This window comes from Pristiophorus japonicus, chromosome 30 (genome assembly GCF_044704955.1).
Source record: "Pristiophorus japonicus isolate sPriJap1 chromosome 30, sPriJap1.hap1, whole genome shotgun sequence".
NCBI lineage: Eukaryota > Metazoa > Chordata > Chondrichthyes > Pristiophoridae > Pristiophorus > Pristiophorus japonicus.
In genome coordinates, this window is record NC_092006.1 from 14,948,866 (window position 1) to 14,971,819 (window position 22,954).

A 22,954-nucleotide genomic window follows, 5' to 3' on the forward strand; every position below is an offset into this window, starting at 1 on the left:
ACGCTCACCTGAGGGGGCAGACGGGTCCTCGGTTTAACGTCTCATCCGAAAGACAGCACCTCCAACAGTGCAGCACTCCCTCAGTACTGCCCCTCCGACAGTGCGGCGCTCCCTCAGTACTGCCCCTCCGACAGTGCGACCCTCCCTCAGTAGTGCCCCTCCGACAGTGCGGCGCTCCCTCAGTACTGCCCCTCCGACAGTGCAACCCTCCCTCAGAAGTGCCCCTCCGACAGTGCGGCGCTCCCTCAGTACTGCCCCTCCGACAGTGCGGCGCTCCCTCAGTACTGCCCCTCCGACAGCGCAGTGCGGCGCTCCCTCAGTACTGCCCCTCCGACAGTGCGGCGCTCCCTCAGTACTGCCCCTCCGACAGTGCGGCGCTCCCTCAGTACCGCCCCTCCGACAGCGCAGTACAGCGCTCCCTCAGTACTGCCCCTCCGACAGCGCAGTGCGGCGCTCCCTCAGTACCGCCCCTCCGACACTCCCTCAGTACCGCCCCTCCGACACTCCCTCAGTACCGCCCCTCCGACACTCCGACACTCCCTCAGTACCGCCCCTCCGACAGCGCACCCTCAGTACTGCCCCTCCGACAGCGCAGTGCGGCGCTCCCTCAGTACCGCCCCTCCGACAGCGCAGTACAGCGCTATGGACGCCCCTCTCCAGCGGCAACAGGTGGCGGTAGAAACTGAATTCCGACCCCTCAGGATCAACCTGACGCACAGGAGAGAGAGAGAGAGAGAGAGAGAGGGAGAGAGAATGGACACGTACCTGGTTGTCGGAGGGGCCTCCCAGGATGGACCTCTTGAGGCAAGCAAGGGCTAGGATTGAGATCTTCGCTCGGAGGTAGGGCTTACTAGGCCGTCAGATCACCAGACATGTGCTCGCACCCTCCCGCATCCCCAACAGCCCTGAGCTTGGAGGAGCCCTTGGAAGAAGCGATCCATCATACGGTTTCTTCCGAAGACGTCAAACGCTGGGACAGAACGTGAAGGATCTTTCTTCTCTCGGCTTCCAAAGCAGGATCGGTTTCGAAAGAGTCGGGCGTGCCAAAAACTCCGGAGCACGCACGTGTGCGCTCGTGGTTCATGCCGAACAATATTTCGAGTCAAGTCTGAACCGTGGGCCAGAGACAGCGACTTGGGCCTTTGGAAGTGAAAGCCTGTTGGATGGGCCATGCTTTGAGGCGAGTGGGGGGGGGGGAAGGAGATCTTCAAAGCCGCTCCTCTTCCAGGCGATTTGAAATTTAAAAAACAAACAAAAAAAAAGTATGTAACACTTTTGAAATGGTTTCCCCCCACTGGGCCACAGCGCTGGTCAGCTGGACAAGTCTCTGGGCTTCCCCTGAGCGAGAGAGATCTTACGCACCCGAGCTGCCCAGGAACCACCACAGGCCGAAGGTGCAAAGAAGAGCCAGGGGGTAGATTTGCAATCCGGGCTTCAGCTGTGACGTTCCGCCCCTGCCCTTGGCTTTGGAAGCATCTGGAAGAGGGGGGAAGAAAAAAAGAAGAAAAAGTTAGTCCAATGTTGGAGAGGCAACAACACAGGATTACATCGGCCACACGGCACAGGAAGAGGCCACGCGGGCCCCAACCAGTCCCGGCCGGCGTTTATGCTCCACTCGAGCCTCCTCCCGTCTGTCACAGAATCACAGAAGTTTACGCCGCGGGAGGAGGCCATTTCGGCCCATCGTGTCCCGGGCCGGCCGACAAAGAGCCGCCCGGCCTAATCCCACTTTCCCGCTCTCGGTCCGTAGCCCTGTGGGTTACGGCACTTCAAGTGTTACATCCAGGTACTTTTTAAATGTGGTGAGGGTTTCTGCCTCTACCACCCTTTCAGGCAGTGAGTTCCACCCCAGACCCCCACCACCCTCTGGGTGAAGACATTTCCCCTCAAATCCCCTCTAAACCTCCCCCCCAATTACTTTCAATCTCTGCCCCCTGGTTGTTGACCCCTCTGCCAAGGGAAACAGGTCCATCCTATCCACTCGATCCAGGCCCCTCATCATTTTATACACCTCAATCAGGTCTCCCCTCAGCTTCTGTTCCAAAGAAAACAACGCCAGCCTATCCAATCTTTCCTCATCGCTAAAATTCTCCAGTCCAGGCAATATCCTGGTAAATCTCCTCTGTACCCTCTCTAGTGCAACATCCTGGTAAATCTCCTCTGCACCCTCTCTAGTGCAACATCCTGGTAAATCTCATCTGCACCCTCTCTAGTGCAACATCCTGGTAAATCTCCTCTGTACCCTCTCCAGTGCAACATCCTGGTAAATCTCCTCTGTACCCTCTCCAGGGCAACATCCTGGTAAATCTCCTCTGTACCCTTTCCAGTGCAACATCCTGGTAAATCCCCTCTGCACCCTCTCTAGTGCAACATCCTGGTAAATCTCCTCTGTACCCTCTCCAGTGCAACATCCTGGTAAATCTCCTCTGTACCCTCTCTAGTGCAACATCCTGGCAAATCTCCTCCGTACCCTCTTCAGTGCAACATCCTGGTAAATCTCCTCTGTACCCTCTCTAGTGCAACATCCTGGTAAATCTCCTCTGCACCCTCTCCAGTGCAACATCCTGGTAAATCTCCTCTGTACCCTCTCTAGTACAACATCCTGGTAAATCTCCTCTGTACCCTCTCTAGTGCAACATCCTGGTAAATCTCCTCTGTACCCTCTCTAGTGCAATCACATCTTTCCTGTAATGTGGTGACCAGAACTGTACGCAGTACTCCAGCTGTGGCCCAACCAGCGTTTCATACAGTTCAAGCATAACCTCCTTGCTCCTGTATTCTATGCCTCGGCTAATAAAGGCAAGCATTCCGTGTGCCTTCTTAACCACCTTATCCACCTGGCCTGCTACCTTCAGGTATGCACCAGTGAGGATGCTCACAGACTGGGAGAGCCGTTGAGTTGGGAGTGGCTTAGCCAGTCACGTGATGTTCACAAGACTCAATAAAACCCCAGCCAGTTGGGTTCGGGGGATCCACGATGGGGCAGGTGGTTGTGAGCCTGGTGGATGAACTGGTAATGTTCAGTGTGATTGTTGAACCTTTGTTAATAAACCAACTAGTTCTTAATAGCAGTGTGTTACACTAAGAACCCATGAAGCGAATACATTACACTCTTTCCTCATCTAAATCTATCAGCATAACCCTCTATTCCATTCTCCCTCGTGTGTTTGTCCAGCCTCCCCTTAAATGCATCGATACTATTCACCTCAACCCCTCCCTGTGGCAGCGAGTTCCACATTCTCACCGCTCTCTGGGTAAAGAAGTTTCTCCTGAATTCCCCATTGGATTTATCAGTGACTGTCTTATACTGATGGCCTCTAGTTATGCTCTTCCCCACAAGTGGAAACATTCTCTCTGTATCCACTCGTTCAAAACCTTTCATCATTTTAAAGACCTCTATTAGCTCACCCCCTCGGCTTTCCTGGTTCAAGAGGAAAGACACCCAGCCTGTTCATCCTTCCCCATTATGTCTACCCTCGCATTTCTGGTATCATCCTTGTAAATCTTCTCCGCACCCTATCCAGTGCATCGATATCCTTTTTATATTAAGGCGACCAGAATTGTGCATAGAATTGTACACAATAGGAGCAGGAGTTGGCCATTCGGCCCCTCGAGCCTGCTCTGCCATTTAATACGATCATGGCTGATCCGATCATGGACTCAGCTCCACTTCCCCGCCCGCTCCCCATAACCCTTCACTCCCTTATCGCTCAAAAATCTGTCTATCTCCGCCTTAAATATATTCAATGTCCCAGCCTCCACAGCTCTCTGGGGCAGAGAATTCCACAGATTTACAACCCTCTGAGAGAAGAAATTCCTCCTCATCTCAGTTTTAAATGGGTGGCCCCTTATTCTGAAACTATGTGCCCCCTAGTTCTAGATTCCCTCACGAGGGGAAACATCCTCTCTGCATCTACCCTGTCCAGCCCCCTCAGAATCTTATAAGTTTCAATAAGGTCACCTCTTATTCTTCTAAACTCCAATGAGTCGAGGCCCAACCTCCTCAACCTTTCCTCATAAGTCAACCCCCTCATCCCCTGAATTGACCGAGTGAACCTTCTCTGAACTGCCTCCAATGCAAGTATATCCTTCCTTAAATATGGAAACCAAAACTGCACGCAGTACTCCAGGTGTGGCCTCACCAATACCCTGTATAACTGGAGCAAGACTTCCCTGCTTTTATACTCCATCCCCTTTGCAATAAAGGCCAAGATTCCATTGGCCTTCCTGATCACTTGCTGTACCTGCATACTATCCTTTTGTGTTTCATGCACAAGTACCCCCAGGCCCCGCTGTACTGCGGCACTTTGCAATTATGCTCCATTTAAATTATAATTCGCTTTTCTATTTTTCCTACCAAAGTGCATGACCTCACACTTTCCCACATTATACTCCATCTGCTAAATTTTTGCCCACTCACTTAGCCCGTCTATATCCCTTTGCAGATTTTTTGTGTCCTCCTCACAACTTCCTATCCCACCCATCTTTGTATCTTCAGCAAACCTGGTGCATTCCACTCAGTCCCTTCATCCAAGTCATTCATATAGATTGTAAATAGTTGGGGTCCCAGCACTGATCCCTGTGGCACCCCACTAGTTACTGTTTGCCAACCGGAAAATGACCCGTTTATCCCGACTCTCTGTTTTAAATAACATCGCGGCTGATGTTTGACCTCAGCTCCAATTGAAACAACAACAACCTGCATTAATGTAGCGCCGTTAACGCAGCAAAATGTCCCAAGGCGCTTCACAGGTCTATAATTTGACACCGAGCCGCTGAAGTAGAAATTAGCGCAGGGGTCAAAAAGGTTTGAAGGAGCGTCTCGAAGGAGGAAAGAGAGGGAGAGAGGCGGAGAGGTTTAGGCAGGGAGTTCCAGAGCTTAGGAACAAGGCAACTTTGGAATTCTCTGCCCCAGAGAGCTGTGGAGGCTGGGTCACTGAATATATTTGAGATGGGTGATTTTTAATCGATAAGGGAGTCGAGGGTTATGGGGAGCGGGCGGGGAGGTGGAGTTGAAGCCAAGATCAGATCAGCCATGATCTTATTGAATGGTGGAGCAGGCTCTACGGGCCAAATGGCCTACTCCTGTTCCTATTTCTTATGTTCTTATAGAAATGTGAGCTTGGGGCCCAGGCAACAGAAGGCACGGCCACCGATGGTGGAGCAATTATAATCAGGGATGCTCAAGAGGGCAGAATTAGAGGAGCGCAGACATCTCGGGGGGTTGTGGGGCTGGAGGAGGTTACAGAGATAGGGAGGGGGCGAGGGCCATGGAGGGATTTGAAAACAAGGATGAGAATTTTGAAAGCGAGGCCTTGCTTAGCAGGAGCCAATGTAGGTCAGTGAGCACAGGGGGTGATGGTTGAGCGGGACTCGGTGCGAGTTAGAACACGGGGGCAGCGAGCACAGGGGGTGATGGGTGAGCGGGACTCGGGGCGAGTTAGGACACGGGGGCAGCGAGCACAGGGGGTGATGGGTGAGCGGGACTCGGGGCGAGTTAGAACACGGGGGCAGCGAGCACAGGGGGTGATGGGTGAGCGGGACTCGGTGCGAGTTAGAACACGGGGGCAGTGAGCACAGGGGGTGATGGGTGAGCGGGACTCGGTGCGAGTTAGGTCACGGGGCAGCGAGCACAGGGGGTGATGGGTGAGCGGGACTCGGTGCGAGTTAGGTCACGGGGCAGCGAGCACAGGGGGTGATGGGTGAGCGGGACTCGGTGCGAGTTAGAACACGGGGGCAGCGAGCACAGGGGGTGATGGGTGAGCGGGACTCGGTGCGATTTAGAACACGGGGGCAGTGAGCACAGGGGGTGATGGGTGAGCGGGACTCGGTGCGAGTTAGGACACGGGGGCAGCGAGCACAGGGGGTGATGGGTGAGCGGGACTCGGTGCGAGTTAGGACACGGGGGCAGCCGAGTTTTGGACACTATCCCGACTTGGAAATATATCGGCCGTTCCTTCATCGTCGCTGGATCAAAATCCTGGAACTCCCTCCCTAACAGCACTGTGGGAGCACCTTCACCACACGGACTGCAGCGGTTCAAAGCAGCGGCTCACCACCACCTTCTCAAGGGATGGGCAATAAATGGCATCCCATGAATAAGGCAGAAAAAAAAAATCGAAGAGCAAGTTATTATTTAAATGGAGAAAGATTACAAAGTGCTGCAGTACAGCTGGACCTGGAGGTACTTGTGCATGAAACACAAAAGGATAGTATGCAGATACAACAAGTGATCAGGAAGGCCAATGGAATCTTGGCCTTTATTGCAAAGGGGATGGATTATATCTCTTCATAACGAGAGGATTTGAGTATAGGAGCAGAGAGGTCTTACTGCAATTGTACAGGGCCTTGGTGAGGCCTCACCTTGAATACAGTTTTGGTCTCCTAATCTGAGGAAGGACATTCTTGCTATTGAGGAAGTGCAGCAAAGGTTCACCAGACTGATTCCCGGGATGGCAGGGCTGACATTCGAGGAGAGACTGGATCGACTCGGCTTATATTCACTGGAATTTAGAAGAAAGAGAGGGGATCTCATAGAAACACATAAAGTTCTGACGGGATTGGAGAGGTTAGATGCAGGAAGAATGTTCCTGATGTTGGGGAAGTCCAGAACCAGGGGTCACAGTCCAACGATAAGGGGTAAGCCATTTAGGACCGAGATGAGGAGAAACTTCTTCACTCAGAGAATTGTGAACCTGTGGAATTCTCTACCACAGAAAGTTGTTGAGGCCAATTCGTTAGATATAGCCCTTATGGCTAAAGGGATCAAGGGGTATGGAGAGAAAGCAGGAATGGGGTACTGAAGTTGCAAAAATGATCAGCCATGATCATACTGAATGGTGGTGCAGGCTCGAAGGGCCGAATGGCCTACTCCTGCACCTATTTTCTATGTTTCTATAAAAGCAGAGGTCTTGCTACAGTTATACAGGGTATTGGTGAGGCCACACCTGGAGTACTGCGTGCAGTTTTGGTTTCCATATTTACGAAAGGATATACTTGCTTTGGAGGCAGTTCAGAGAAGGTTCACTCGGTTGATTCCGGAGATGAGGGGGTTGACTTATGAGGAAAGGTTGAGTAGGTTGGGCCTCTACTCATTGGAATTCAGAAGAATGAGAGGTGATCTTATCGAAACGCATCAGATTATGAGGGGGGCTCGACAAGGTGGATGCGGAGAGGATGTTTCCACTGGTGGGGGAGACTAGAACTAGGGGGCATGGTCTTAGAATAAGGGGCCGCCCATTTAAAACTGAGATGAGGAGAAATTTCTTCTCTCAGAGGGTTGTAAATCTGTGGAATTCGCTGCCTCAGAGAGCTGTGGAAGCCGGGACATTGTCTATCTCTCTCTTAAATTTATTCAGTTTCTTAACCGATAAGGGAATAAGGGGGCGGGCAGGGAAGTGGACCTGAGTCCATGATCGATCAGCCATGATCGTATTAAATGGCGGAGCAGGCTCGAGGGGCAGTGTGGCCTATCTTCCTATTTCCGTTTCCTATTTCTTATGTTCTTAAGATTCTTTCAAAGGTGGTGTTGGACCAGCTCAGGCAGCCGTGTCCTTGGGATGATGGTAAAAACTGTTTTGAAAACATGAGGTACAAGCAAAGGCATGGATAGTGACTCATTGACCTGCGGCAGACATCACAGAAGCGTATATAATTTTCCTAACAGGCGGCACTCCCACATACATGCAACCTTGCATGTTGACAAGTTTGTACAGCTGCTGAGCGAGAATGCAAAGAGTGTAGTTGGGTGACTCACTCCCAGTGCCCCCGAGGCAAGAAAGGAAGGTTGGCAAACCGGGAAATCAAAATGAGTAAATCACTCTTGAGTTCACACTCCAGATCAGCAGCTAGGAGTTCCCCCTGATGGGTTAGAACCTCGCCACACAGGAGGATCCCATTGGGCCCACGGAGCCCGTGCTGTGCCGGCTCTGTGACACAGCGATCCAATCAGTCCCACTCCCCCCCCTGCTCTTTCCCCACAGCCCGGCACATTTCCCCCCTTTCCAGTATTTACCCAATTCCCCCGTTTGAAAGTCCAGATTGAATCTGCTCCCACCGCCCTTTCAGGCAGCGCCTTCCCGATCACAACAACTCGCTGCGTCAAAAACACATTCTCCCCATCTCCCCCTCTGGTTCCATCGCCGATTATCGTCAATCTGTGTCCCCCTGGTTACCCACCCTCCTGCCCCCGGGAACAGTCTCTCCTGATTTACTCCTCAAAACCCCTCGTGATAGTGAACCCCTCGATCAAATCTCCCCCTTAACCTTCTCTGCTCCGAGGAGAACAACCCCAGCTTCTCCAGTCTCTCCCCGTCACTGAAGTCCCACATCCCTCAGACAAAGCTTGACAGAGTCAATGGTGTTACTTTTATAAATGCAGACTACAGATATACTCTCTGTGTAGTCACTGTACAGTTGCATAAGATGGAGACTTGTTACCTGATGTACTATCAATAAGGTTTAAACTGTGTATATACTGTGCTGACACCACTAGAGGGTGCAACTGGTGGAGACCGGGGTCTCCTGCCCCTGTGGCAGAGGCTGTCCACCAGAGGGCACTGTGGTGGGAGACCTGAGGGTCACCTGCATAGGTGTGCAGGGCCCAGTATAAAAGGCTGCCCACTATGCTTGTGCCTCACTCTGGAGTTACGAATAAAGGACCAAGGTCACTCCAGTTTGAGTACAACACATTGACTCGTGGAGTCATTCATAAGTGCACAGTAGACACCTCAAGTTGCTGGAGAAACACCACCAACGATGTCTCCGCAAGATCCTGCAAATCCCCTGGGAGGACAGGCGCGCCAACATCAGCGTCCTCGGCCAGGCCAACATCCCCAGCATCGAAGCACTGACCACACTCGACCAGCTCCGCTGGGCAGGGCCACATTGTCCACATGTCCCCAGACACGAGACTCCCAAAGCAAGCGCTCTACTCGGAACTCCTTCATGGCAAACGAGCCAAAGGTGGGCAGAGGAAACGTTACAAGGGACCACCCTCAAAGCCTCCCTGATAAAGTGCAACATCCCCACCGACACCTGGGAGTCCCTGGCCCAAAGACCAGTCCGCCCTAAGTGGAGGAAGTGCATCCGGGAGGGCGCTGAGCACCTCGAGTCTCGTCGCCGAGAGCGTGCAGAAACCAAGCGCAGGCAGCGGAAGGAGCGTGCGGCAAACCAGTCCCACCCTCCCCTTCCCTCAACCACTGTCTGTCCCACCTGTGACAGGGACTGTGGCTCTCGTATTGGGCTGTTCAGCCACCTAAGGACTCATTTTAAGAGTGGAAGCAAGTCTTCCTCAATTCATAGAAACATAGAAAATAGGTGCAGGAGTAGGCCATTCGGCCCTTCGAGCCTCATTCACCTCAGTACTCCTTTCCTGCTTTCTCTCCATACCCCTTGATCCCTTGAGCCGTAAGGGCCACATCTAACTCCCTCTTGAATATATCTAATGAACTGGCCCCAACAACTTTCTGTGGCAGAGAATTCCACAGGTTCACAATTCTCTGGGTGAAGAAGTTTCTCCTCATCTCGGTCCTAAATGGCTTACCCCTTATCCTTCGACTGTGACCCCTGGCTCTGGACTTCCCCAACAACGGGAACATTCTTCCTTCATCTTACCTGTCCAATCCCATCAGAATTTTATATGTTTCTTTGAGATCCCCTCTCATTCTTCTAAATTCCAGTGAATATAAGCCGAGTCGATCCAGTCTTTCCTCATATGTCAGTCCCGCCATTCCAGGAATCAGTCTGGTGAACTTTCGCTGCACTCCCTCAATAGCAAGAATGTCCTTCCTCAGATTAGGAGACCAAAACTGAACACAATATTCCAGGTGTGGCCTCACCAAGGCCCTGTACAACTGCAGTAAGACTTCCCTGCTCCGATACTCCAATCCCCTCGCTATGAAGGCCAACATGCCATGTGCCTTCTTCACCGCCTGCTGTACCTGCATGCCAACTTTCAATGACTGACGTACCATGACACCCAGGTCTCGTTGCACCTCTCCTTTTCCTAATCTGTCACTATTCAGATAATATTCTGCCTTCCTGTTTTTGCCAGCTCACATTTATCCACATTATACTGCATCTGCCATGCATTTGCCCACTCACCCAACCTGTCCAAGTCCCCCTGCATCCTCTTAGCATCCTCTTCACAGCTCACACTGCCACCCAGTTTAGTGTCATCTGCAAACTTGGAGATATTACATTCAATTCCTTTGTCCAAATCATTGATGTATATTGTAAATAGCTGGGGTCCCAGCACTGAGCCCTGCGGCACTCCACTAGTCACTGCCTGCCATTCTGAAAAGGACCTGTTTATCCCGACTCTCTGCTTCCTGTCTGCCAACCAGTTCTCTATCCACGTCAGTACATTACCCCCAATACCATGTGCTTTAATTTTGCACACCAATCTCTTGTGTGGGCCCTTGTCAAAAGCCTATTGAAAGTCCAAATACACCACATCCACTGGTTCTCCCTTGTCCACTCGACTAGTTACATCCTCAAAAAAATTCTAGAAGATGTGTCAAGCATGATTTCCCTTTCATAAATCCATGCTGACTTTCAAGGGACTGTCTATGATGATGACCTACATAACAGTTACCATCTGTATCCCCCACCATCAGTATCCCAGGGTCACCATTGACCAGAAACTTCACTGGACCAGCGGGTCAGAGGCTGGGTATTCTACGGGGAGTGTCTCACCTCCTGACTCCCCAAAGCCTTTCCACCATCTACAAGGCACAAGTCAGGAGTGTGATGGAACACTCCCCACTTGCCTGGATGAGTTGCAGCTCCAACAACACTCGAGAAGCTCGACACCATCCAGGCCGCTCGATCGGCACGCTACCCACCACCTTCAACACTCACTCCCTCCACCACCGGCGCACCGTGGCTGCAGTGTGCACCGTCTACAAGATGCACCGCGGCAACTCGCCAAGGCTTCTTCGGCAGCACCTCCCAAACCCGCGACCTCCACCGCCTAGAAGGACAAGGGCAGCAGGCGCATGGGAACACCACCCCCTCCACGTTCCCCTCCCAGTCACACACCATCCCGACTCGGAAATATATCGGCCGTTCCTTCATCGTCGCTGGGTCACAATCCTGGAACTCCCTCCCGAACAGCACTGTGGGAGCACCTTCACCACACGGACTGCAGCGGTTCAAGAAGGCGGCTCACCACCACCTTCTCCAGGGGCAATTAGGGACGGGCAATAAATGCTGGGCCTGGCCAACGACGCCCACATCCCAGGAATGACTAAAAAAACAAATTGAGGAGGATATGGGGGACAGGCGATCAAAAGCTTGGTCAAAGAGGGAGGTTTTAAGGAGCGCTATAAAAGGAGGAGAGGCGGAGAGGTTTAGGGAGGGAATTCCAGAGCTTGGGGCCTAGGCAGCTGAAGGCACAGCCACCAACAAGGTCGGAGATCGCAGACTCCAGAAGAAGCAGTGATTCGGGAAGAGAGGGGTTGACCAAATGACGCTTCAGACGATGTCGGCTTTGAGGGTTGGGGGGATTATCATCTAAATGGTGACAGATTAGGAAAAGGGGAGGTGCAACGAGACCTGGGTGTTATTGAAAGTTGGCATGCAGGTACAGCAGGCGGTGAAGGCGGCAAATGACATGTTGGCCTTCATAGCAAGAGGATTTGAGTATAGGAGCAGGGAGGTCTTACTGCAGTTGTACAGGGCCTTGGTGAGGCCACACCTTGAGTACTGTGTGCAGTTTTGGTCTCCTAATCTGAGGAAGGACATTCTTGCTATTGAGGGAGTGCAGCGAAGGTTCACCAGACTGATTCCCGGGATGGCAGGGCTGACATATGAAGAAAGACTGAATCGACTGGGCTTATATTCACTGGAGTTTAGAAGAATGAGAGGGGACCTCATAGAAACATATAAAATTCTGACGGGATTGGACAGGTTAGATGCAGGAAGAATGTTCCCGATGTTGGGGAAGTCCAGAACCAGGGGTCACACAGTCTAAGGATAAGGGGTAAGCCATTTAGGACCGAGATGAGGAGAAACTTCTTCACTCAGAGAATTGTGAACCTGTGGAATTCTCTACCACAGAAAGTTGTTGAGGCCAGTTCGTTAAATATATTCAAAAGGGAGTTAGATGTGGCCCTTACGGCTAAAGGGATCAAGGGGTATGGAGAGAAAGCAGGAATGGGATTCTCAAGTTGCATGATCAGCCATGATCTTATTGAATGGTGGTGCAGGCTCGAAGAGCCCAATGGCCTACTCCTGCAACTATTTTCTATGTTTCTAAGATTGTGGTGCGAACATATGGAAGAGGATTCCATCGCAACTTGTGGGTCGAGTCTTTGGGGCCGACGACAAAAGCTCCCAACGAGATTTATAGGACAGCGATATTCCGAAACATACCTTGCTGTATTCTCTCATTCGCTTGTGACCATGAAGACTCTGTCGTTGGTTTCAAAGCTATAAATAAGAAAAGCAGTGTTAAAACAAAAACACATATTCATGGCAAGCGAGCCAAAGGTGGGCAGAGGAAACGTTACAAGGGACCACCCTCAAAGCCTCCCTGATAAAGTGCAACATCCCCACCGACACCTGGGAGTCCCTGGACCCAAAGACCAGTCCGCCCTAAGTGGAGGAAGTGCATCCGGGAGGGCGCTGAGCACCTCGAGTCTCGTCGCCGAGAGCGTGCAGAAACCAAGCACAGGCAGCGGAAGGAGCGTGCGGCAAACCAGTCCCACCCTCCCCTTCCCTCAACCACTGTCTGTCCCACCTGTGACAGGGACTGTGGCTCTCGTATTGGGCTGTTCAGCCACCCAAGGACTCATTTTGCACACACTTGGCCCAGCTCGGTATCACCGCTGCCCCTGGCTTCCCCCGCTCCCCCTCCCCCGACCCCGTTTGCCTCAGTGCCAAGATGGCGGCCGGCCGCCGCTCCACTGACTGCGCGATTCCTGCTGGGGGATTGGGCAAGGGTCCCGACATCCAACGTGCGAGTGAGGCCGGCGAGTCGAAATCGCAGCCCGTGCGGTCCGGCGAGATTTCTCTCGCGCCCAACTCCCTCCCAGTCCAGGAAATCTGACCGTCGCTGACCACGGTGTCGACCTGGTCAGCACACTCGCCTCCTGGTCGGAACGTCGTGGGTTCGAGTCCCACTCCGGGGACTTGAGCACAAAATCAAGGCCGACACTCCCAGTGCAGTACTGAGGGAGCGCCGCACTGTCAGAGGGGCAGTACTGAGGGAGCGTTGCACTGTCGGAGGGGCAGTACTGAGGGAGCGCCGTACTGTCGGAGGGGCAGTACTGAGGGAGCGCCGTACTGTCGGAGGGGCAGTACTGAGGGAGCGTTGCACTGTCGGAGGGGCAGTACTGAGGGAGCGCCGTACTGTCGGAGGGGCAGTACTGAGGGAGCGCCGTACTGTCGGAGGGGCAGTACTGAGGGAGCGTTGCACTGTCAGTGGGGCAGTACTGAGGTAGCGTTGCACTGTCGGAGGGGCAGTACTGAGGGAGCGCCGCACTGTCGGAGGGGCAGTACTGAGGGAGCGTTGCACTGTCGGAGAGGCAGTACTGAGGGAGCGCCGCACTGTCAGAGGGGCAGTTACTGAGGGAGCACCGCACTGTCAGAGGGGCAGTACTGAGGGAGCGCCGCACTGTCGGAGGGGCAGTACTGAGGGAGCGTTGCACTGTCGGAGGGGCAGTACTGAGGGAGCGTTGCACTGTCGGAGGGGCAGTACTGAGGGAGCGCCGCACTGTCGGAGGGGCAGTACTGAGGGAGCACCGCACTGTCAGAGGGGCAGTACTGAGGGAGCGCCGCACTGTCGGAGGGGCAGTACTGAGGGAGCGCCGTACTGTCGGAGGGGCAGTACTGAGGGAGCGCCGCACTGTCGCAGGGTCAGTACTGAGGGAGCGCCGCACTGTCGGAGGGGCAGTACTGAGGGAGCGCCGCACTGCGCTGTCGGAGGGGCGGTACTGAGGGAGCGCCGCACTGTCGGAGGGGCAGTACTGAGGGAGCGCCGCACTGCGCTGTCGGAGGGGCGGTACTGAGGGAGCGCCGCACTGTCGGAGGGGCAGTACAGAGGGAGCGCCGCACTGCGCTGTCGGAGGGGCGGTACTGAGGGAATGGCCGTCTTTGAGATGAGACGTTAAACCGAGGCATGTACACACACACATTCTCTCTGTCACACACACCATTCCAGTTATACCAAGTGTTCAGTACTGAAGACTAATATTGCCATTTGAAGGAGCATTTATGCAAAGCATGCTCTACAGCCAGAAGCTAATGTTCAGCGGCAATCCAAAACGTAACCAACCAATCTATCTTTAATGTCCTACTCTGGGCGCCTTGTTGCAAGCCAAGATGTTCAGTCGAAGAACAGACACATGCACACACATGGAGGGAGCAGCTTCCAGCCACACATCAAATGACTGATGCAGATGTTCACAAACAAGTTAATAACGCTTCTATTTAATTCACAGCCCACGTTCTGGGCTCAGGGAGATACGGCAGAATTTTGTCATCCCCACTGCTTCTTATTTCACCGCTCGCTGAATTCACGGACATCAATCACCGCCCTTTTCAGCATCACACACTCCCAGGGCAGGTACAGCACGGGGTTAGATACAGAGTAAAGCTCCCTCTACACTGTCCCATCAAACACTCCCAGGCAGGTACAGCATGGGGTTAGATACAGAGTAAAGCTCCCTCTACACTGTCCCATCAAACACTCCCAGGCAGGTACAGCATGGGGTTAGATACAGAGTAAAGCTCCCTCTACACTGTCCCATCAAACACTCCCAGGCAGGTACAGCATGGGGTTAGATACAGAGTAAAGCTCCCTCTACACTGTCCCATCAAACACTCCCAGGGGCAGGTACAGCACGGGGTTAGATACAGAGTAAAGCTCCATCTACGCTGTCCCATCAAACACTCCCAGGGCAGGTACAGCACGGGGTTAGATACAGAGTAAAGCTCCCTCTACACTGTCCCATCAAACACTCCCAGGGGCAGGTACAGCACGGGGTTAGATACAGAGTAAAGCTCCCTCTACACTGTCCCATCAAACACTCCCAGGGCAGGTACAGGGGATTAGATACAGAGTAAAGCTCCCTCTACACTGTCCCATCAAACACACCCAGGGCAGGTACAGCACAGGATTAGATACAGAGTAAAGCTCCCTCTACACTGTCCCATCAAACACTTCCAGGGCAGGTATAGCACGGGGTTAGATACAGAGTAAAGCTCCCTCTACACTGTCCCATCAAACACTTCCAGGGCAGGTATAGCACGGGGTTAGATACAGAGTAAAGCTCCCTCTACACTGTCTCATCAAACACTCCCAGGACAGGTAGAGAGTTCCAGAGCTTGGGGCCCAGGCAGCTGAAGGCACGGCCAACAATGGTGGAACGATTACAATCAGGGATGCTCAGGAGGGCAGAATTAGAGGAGCGCAGAGATCTCAAGGAGGAGGTTACAGATATAGAGAGATAGAGAGGGCGCGAGGGCCATTGATGGATTAAAAAATACGGATGAGAATTTTGAAATCGAGGTGCTGCTTAACCGGGAGCCAATGTAGGTCAGCGAGCACAGGGGGTGATGGGTGAGCGGGACTCGGGGCGAGTTAGGACACGGGGGCAGCGAGCACAGGGGGTGATGGGTGAGCGGGACTCGGGGCGAGTTAGGACACGGGGGCAGCGAGCACAGGGGGTGATGGGTGAGCGGGACTCGGTGCGAGTTAGGACACGGGGCAGGGAGCACAGCGGGTGATGGGTGAGCGGGACTCGGTGCGAGTTAGGACACGGGGCAGGGAGCACAGCGGGTGATGGTTGAGCGGGACTCGGTGAGAGTTAGGACACGGGGCAGTGAGCACAGGGGGTGATGGGTGAGTGGGACTCGGTGCGAGTTAGGACACGGGGCAGCGAGCACAGGGGGTGATGGGTGAGTGGGACTGGGTGTGAGTTAGAGACACGGGGCAGCGAGCACAGGAGGTGATGGGTGAGTGGGACTCGGTGCGAGTTAGGACACGGGAGCAGCCGAGTTTTGGATCACCTCTAGTTTACGTGGGGTAGAATGTGGGAGGCTGGCCAGGAGTGCGTTGGAATAGTCAAGTCTGGAGGTAACAGAGGCACGGATGAGGGCTTCAGCAGCGGATGAGCTGAGGCAGGGGTGGAGACGGGCGATGTTACGGAGGTGGAAATGGGCGGGTTTAGTTATGCTGCGAATATGTGGTCGGAAGCTCATTTCAGGGTCAGGTATGACACCGAGGTTGTGGACAGTCTGGTTCAGCCTCAGACAGGAGTTGGGGAGAGGGATGGAGTTGAGGGATAGGGAACAGAGTTTGAGGCGGGGACTGAGTAGGTTACTCACTTGTGGTGCAGCAAACAGATACCCTCAGTCGCAGACATTTGTCCTTCTTGTCTTCATGGGGTACGGCTGTGGAACACAAAGGCAAAGATTGACTAATACATCCAGGGGCCGTCAGTGAGGCAAAACAGATTCGCGTCAAAATTGAGGCCGTTGCTAACTAAATGTCAGCCTTGGCTCAGTGGGCAACACTCCTGCTGAAGTGGCAGACGGGGCCTCAGTTTAACGTCTCATCCGAAAGACGGCCCCTCCGACAGTACGGCGCTCCCTCAGTACCGCCCCTCCGACAGTGCGGCGCTCCCTCAGTACCGCCCCTCCGACAGAGCGGCGCTCCCTCAGTACCGCCCCTCCGACAGTGCGGCGCTCCCTCAGTACCGCCCCTCCGACAGTGCGGCGCTCCCTCAGTACTGCCCCTCCGACAGTGCGGCGCTCCCTCGGTACCGCCCCTCCGACAGTGCGGCGCTCCCTCAGTACCGCCCCTCCGACAGAGCGGCGCTCCCTCAGCACCGCCCCTCCGACAGTGCGGCGCTCCCTCAGTACCGCCCCTCCGACAGTGCGGCGCTCCCTCAGTACTGCCCCTCCGACAGTGCGGCGCTCCCTCAGTACTGCCCCTCCGACAGTGCGGCACTCCCTCAGTACCGCCCCTCCGACAGTGCGGCGCTCCCTCAGTACTGCCCCTCCGAAAGTGTGGCACTCCCTCAGTACTGAGGCTGGGAGTATGGGCCTGGATTATAGGCTCTCGAGTGGGGCTTGAGGAAGGGAGTTCCCCCCGGTGTCCTGGCCAATAATTATCCATCATCACCGCTAAATGAGAATCACCCATCAATGAACCGCTAAGATGTTTCAAGGCTGCTTGTGGGATCTCACTCTGCATAAAATAACTGACGACACACGAGCACTGACTGCGCCCCTAAAATAACCCACTGGAAGTGAAGAGAGCAAGGCATTGGGTGACGGCTGTTCTGGGCACAGACTCTCCCACGTTAAACATCGTCTTTCTCTGCCAAACCATATCCCCTTCCCCACCTCTCAAGTACCTCAGCCCAATTCGCCCTTTATCAGGTCAGAGCAGTGGCACTATTCAACTCTTGCGGCATCACTGCATGTCTCTCCGCCAGAGCTCGAGGGCCATCGGTACAAGATATCTTAATCATCTTGACATCTGTGCCCTCTCAATACACAAGAAATAGGAGCAGGAGTCGGCCATTCGGCCCCTCGAGCCTGCTCCGCCATACAATAAGATCATGGCTGATCCGATCATGGACTCGGCTCCACTTCCCCGCCCGCCCCCCATAACCCTTGAGTGGGGAGGGGGGAAAGAGAGAGCGAGCGCGAGAGAGAGCGCGAGAGAGAGAGAGAGAGAGAGCGCGAGCGAGAGAGAGAGAGAGCGCGCGAGCGAGAGAGAGAGAGCGCGAGAGCGAGAGAGAGCGAGAGCGAGAGAGAACGCGAGAGAGAGAACGGGCGCGAGAGAGAGAACGGGCGCGAGAGAGAGAACGGGCGCGAGAGAGAGAACGGGCGCGAGAGAGAGAACGGGCGCGAGAGAGAGAACGGGCGCGAGAGAGAGAACGGGCGCGAGAGAGAGAACGGGCGCGAGAGAGAGAACGGGCGCGAGAGAGAGAACGGGCGCGAGAGAGAGAGAGCGCGAGAGAGAGAGAGCGCGAGAGAGAGAGAGAGCGCGAGAGAGAGAGAACGCACGCGAGAGAGAGAGAATGCGCGAGAGAGAGAGAACGCACGCGAGAGAGAGAGAGCGCACGCGAGAGAGAGAGAGCGCGAGAGAGAGAACGTGCGAGAGAGAGAATGCGCGCGAGAGAGAGAGAGAGAGCGCGCGAGAGAGAGAAGGGGTGGGGTGAAGAGAGTGGGGAGAGAGGGGGGAAGAGAGCGTGGGGAGAAGGGTGGGGGGGGGGAAGAGAGAGAGAGTGGGGAGAAGGGTAGGGGGGGGTGGAAGAGAGAGAGTGGGGAGAAGAACATCAGAAATAGGAGCAGGAGTCGGCCATTCGGCCCCTCGAGCCTGCTCCGCCATTTAATACGATCCTGGCTGATCTGATCATGGACTCAGCTCCACTTCCTTATGGAATTATTGTCGTAGAGGCCTTATGAAGGGATTCGATCGGGTAGAGAAAATGTTTCCACTTGTAGGGGAGACCAGAACATCAATATCAGACCGTCACTGATAAACCCAATGGGGAATTCAGGAGAAACTTCTTTACCCAGAGAGCGGTGAGAATGTGGAACTCGCTGCCACAGGGAGGGGTCGAGGGGAATAGTATCGATGTGTTTAAGGGGAGGCTGGACAAACACATGAGGGAGGAAGGAATAGAAGGATATGGGGATGGGGTGAGATGGAGAGGGGTGGGAGGGGGCACGGAGCGGTGGGACCCCATGCACTCTATCTGTGCCGCACACTCGATGGGATACAAGGGACTCTCTCAAAATTCGATGGGAGCAACTGCAGAAACCAAACATCATCAGGGTTCGAAGCAGGTTTTGGAGATCCTGTGGCTTGTGTGCGAGGACTAAAGTCTATATTGCGGAGACATGATAAGATTGAATTACAGGCACTGATCACTCAAGACAGGAATCTGGCAAGTTGGGACGTGTTGGGAGAACTGGTTGTGTGTGCAACTTGGCTCAGCCAATTGCCTTCCTTCAACTTTGCCCTTTCAACTCTTGTGGGGTCGTTCACTCCTGATTCGCAGCCCCCTTGGAAGCTGGTACAACCTGGAAGGTCAGGGCCAGTGGGTCGCGCTCTCTCTCTCTCGCCTCGGAGTCAGAAGGTCGTGGGTTCGGGTCCCACTCCAGGCGATCGAGCACAAAATCCAGGCCGACACTCCCAGTGCTGAGGGAGCGCCATACTGCGCTGTCGGAGGGACGGTGCTGAGGGAGCGCCGCACTGTCGGAGGGGCGGTACTGAGGGAGCGCCGCACTGTCGGAGGGGCGGTACTGAGGGAGCGCCGCACTGTCGGAGGGGCGGTACTGAGGGAGCGCCGCACTGTCGGAGGGGCGGTACTGAGGGAGCGCCGCACTGTCGGAGGGGCGGTACTGAGGGAGCGCCGCACTGTCGGAGGGGCGGTGCTGAGGGAGCGCCGCACTGTCGGAGGGGCGGTACTGAGGGAGCGCCGCACTGTCGGAGGGGCGGTACTGAGGGAGCGCCGCACTGTCGGAGGGGCGGTGCTGAGGGAGCGCCGCACTGTCGGAGGGGCGGTGCTGAGGGAGCGCCGCACTGTCGGAGGGGCGGTACTGAGGGAGCGCCGCACTGTCGGAGGGGCGGTACTGAGGGAGCGCCGCACTGTCGGAGGGGCGGTACTGAGGGAGCGCCGCACTGTCGGAGGGGCGGTACTGAGGGAGCGCCGCACTGTCGGAGGGGCGGTACTGAGGGAGCGCCGCACTGTCGGAGGGGCGGTACTGAGGGAGCGCCGCACTGTCGGAGAGCCGCACTGTCGGAGGAGCAGTACTGAGGGAGCGCCGCACTGTCGGAGGGGCAGTACTGAGGGAGTGCCGCACTGTCAGAGGTGCTGTCTTCCAGATGAGACGTTAAACCGAGGCCCCGTCTGCCCTCTCGGGGTGGATGCAAAAGATCCCGGGCCACTATTGGAAGAAGAGCAGGGGGAGTTCTCCCCGGTGTCCTGGGGCCAATATTTATCCCTCAACCAACATCATTAAAACAGATGATCTGGGTCATTATCACATTGGCTGTGTGTGGGAGCTTGCTGTGCACAAATCGGCTGCTGCGTTGCCCACAATACAACAGTGACCGCGCTTCCAAAAGCGCTTTAGGACGTCCGGTGGTCGTGAAAAGGCGCTATATCAATGCAAGACTGACTGTCTTGGATTTCAGCACAGCTTTTGAGGCTCCATTTCCAGAAATTGTCGGGAACTTTAACTCCACCCCCGCTCCGCTCCTGCCCTCCCCACTCTCGCCTCGGGTGAAATGGGTTGAGGGAGGAGGGGGAAGGAAGGCGGGAGGGGAGGGGTCAGGGAGATTAAATGGATTTAGCAGTGTAGCCACACTAGGAAACACCTGGCCCGGTCCGGCCTATCGCTGGATAGCTGCAGGGGTTCTCTAAGCCGCCTTGAGCTCCCTGGAGGCCAGAAGTGAAGAGAATTAAATTGCACCTCGTCCGTTCGACAGCCAGAGTGATTCCCTTCCCCGGCGAGGGAGCCCCGAGTGCCAGAGATTAATAACAGGCCTCCTTGCAATTTCCAGCTTTTATCGTCTCAGTACCACTTTTCCAGGATTTGGCAGGATACAATTCAAAACTCAACTGGAGGTCAACTCTCCCCGGGAGATTCGATGGGGAGTGTCGGTGTTCAAGCCGGAGACATAGGAACGCTGGAACGTCTGTCGACAGGAACATAACACACACACAACCTTGGCCCCCCCACCACCGACCTCCTCCTCTATCCTGTACACCATAAGGTTCGTCTCCCTCTCGTGTGTCTCTCTGCCCGGGTAATCGTACCCCGAATTAAGTCTCGACTTGACGCAGAGGGTGGTCACGCTCGTTCGCTCGCGCGCGCCTCGGAGTCGCAAGGTCGTGGGCTCCAGCCCCCACTTCAGGGACTCCAGCACAAAATTCCGGGCCGAGGCTAGCAGTGCCATACTGCGCTGTCGGAGGGGCGGTGCTGAGGGAGCGCCGCACTGCGCTGTCGGAGGGGCGGTACTGAGGGAGCGCCGCACTGCGCTGTCGGAGGGGCGGTGCTGAGGGAGCGCCGCACTGCGCTGTCGGAGGGGCGGTGCTGAGGGAGCGCCGCACTGCGCTGTCGGAGGGGCGGTGCTGAGGGAGCGCCGCACTGTCGGAGGGGCCGTGTTTCGGATGACACGTTAAACCGAGGCCCCATCTGCCCTCTCGGGTGAATGGCTCAGAGACGTGGACCATGTACAGCAGGCACCTCAAGTCGCTGGCGAAATACCCACCAACGATGTCTCCGCAAGATCCTACAAATCCCCTGGGAGGACAGACGCACCAACGTTAGCGTCCTCGACCAGGCCAACATCCCCAGCATCGAAGCACTGACCACACTCGACCAGCTCCGCTGGGCAGGGCCACATTGTCCGCACGAGACTCCCAAAGCAAGCGCTCTACTCGGAACTCCTTCACGGCAAACGATGCCAAAGGTGGGCAGAGGAAACGTTACAGGGACACCCTCAAAGCCTCCCTGATAAAGTGCAACATCCCCACCGACACCTGGTAGTCCCTGGGCCAAAGACCAGTCCGCCCTAAGTGCATCCGGGAGGGCGCTGAGCACCTCGAGTCTCGTCGCCGAGAGCGTGCAGAAACCAAGCGCAGGCAGCGGAAGGAGCGTGCGGCAAACCAGTCCCACCCTCCCCTTCCCTCAACCACTGACTGTCCCACCTGTGACAGTGACTGTGGCTCTCGTATTGGACTGTTCAGTCACCTAAGTACTCACTTTTAGAGTGGAAGCAAGTCTTCCTCGATTCCGAGGGACTGCCGATGATGATGATGGTAGACCATGAGCTTGCTGGCAGATTTGGGGGTCTGATCTTCGAACACTTTTACAATATACATTAATGATTTAGATGAAGGAATTGAATGTAATATCTCCAAGTTTGCAGATGACACTAAGATGGGTGGTGGTGTGAGCTGTGAGGAGGATGCTAGGAGGCTGCAGGGTGACTTGGACAGGTTAGGTGAGTGGGCAAATGCATGGCAGATGCAGTATAATGTGGATAAATGTGAGGTTATCCACTTTGGGGACAAAAACAGGAAGGCAGATTATCTGAATGATGACAGATTAGGAAAAGGGGAGGTGCAACGAGACCTGGGTGTCATGGTACATCAGTCATTGAAAGTTGGCATGCAGGTACAGCAGGCGGTGAAGAAGGCAAATGGCATGTTGGCCTTCATAGCGAGAGAATTTGAGTATAGGAGCAGGGAGGTCTTACTGCAGTTATACAGGGCCTTGGTGAGGCCACACCTTGAATATTGTGTATAGTTTTGTCTCCTAATCTGAGGAAGGACATTCTTGCTATTGAGGGAGTCCAGCGAAGGTTCACCAGACTGATTCCCGGGATGGCAGGACTGACATATGAAGAAATACTGGATCGACTGGGCTTATATTCACTGGAATTTAGAAGAATGAGAGGGGATCTCATAGAAACATATAAAATTCCGACGGGATTGGACAAGTCAGATTCAGGAAGAATGTTCCCGGTGTTGGGGAAGTCCAGAACCAGGGGTCACACAGTCTAAGGATAAGAGGTAAGCCATTTAGGACCGAGATGAGGAGAAACTTCTTCACTCAGAGAATTGTGAACCTGTGGAATTCTCTACCACAGAAAGTTGTTGAGGCCAGTTCGTTGGATATATTCAAAAGGGAGTTAGAGGTGGCCCTTACGGCTAAAGGGATCAAGGGGTATGGAGAGAAAGCAGGAATGGGGTACTGAAGTTGCATGATCAGCCATGATCTTATTGAATGGCGGTGCAGGCTCGAAGGGCCGAATGGCCTACTCCTGCACCTATTTTCTGTGTTTCTATGAAAGAGCGTTCTCTGTAGCAACCCCCTACCAACAGGCATGAGCCTTGGAAATCTTTCTCGCACGTTGCCCAGCGCCTTTATATCCTTTTTGGTTATTTCGGCAACGTGAGCAGCTCGACTCGAA

At 54.5% G+C, this 22,954-nt stretch overlaps 1 protein-coding gene across 1 annotated transcript in view; it reads right to left on the bottom strand.

The window, feature by feature from the left end:
• Positions 1-1,233: 1,233 nt before the first annotated feature.
• LOC139240130 (ephrin-A5-like) overlaps positions 1,234-22,954 on the bottom strand; it is a gene marked incomplete at its 5' end in the record, with an annotated part of 46,917 nt that continues 25,196 nt past the window's right edge. Inside the window, 3 exons of the mRNA XM_070868505.1 lie at positions 1,234-1,476; positions 12,379-12,435; positions 16,336-16,401. Of these exons, the coding sequence (XP_070724606.1) occupies positions 1,355-1,476; positions 12,379-12,435; positions 16,336-16,401 (245 nt within the window). The remainder of the gene's footprint in view (positions 1,477-12,378; positions 12,436-16,335; positions 16,402-22,954) is intronic.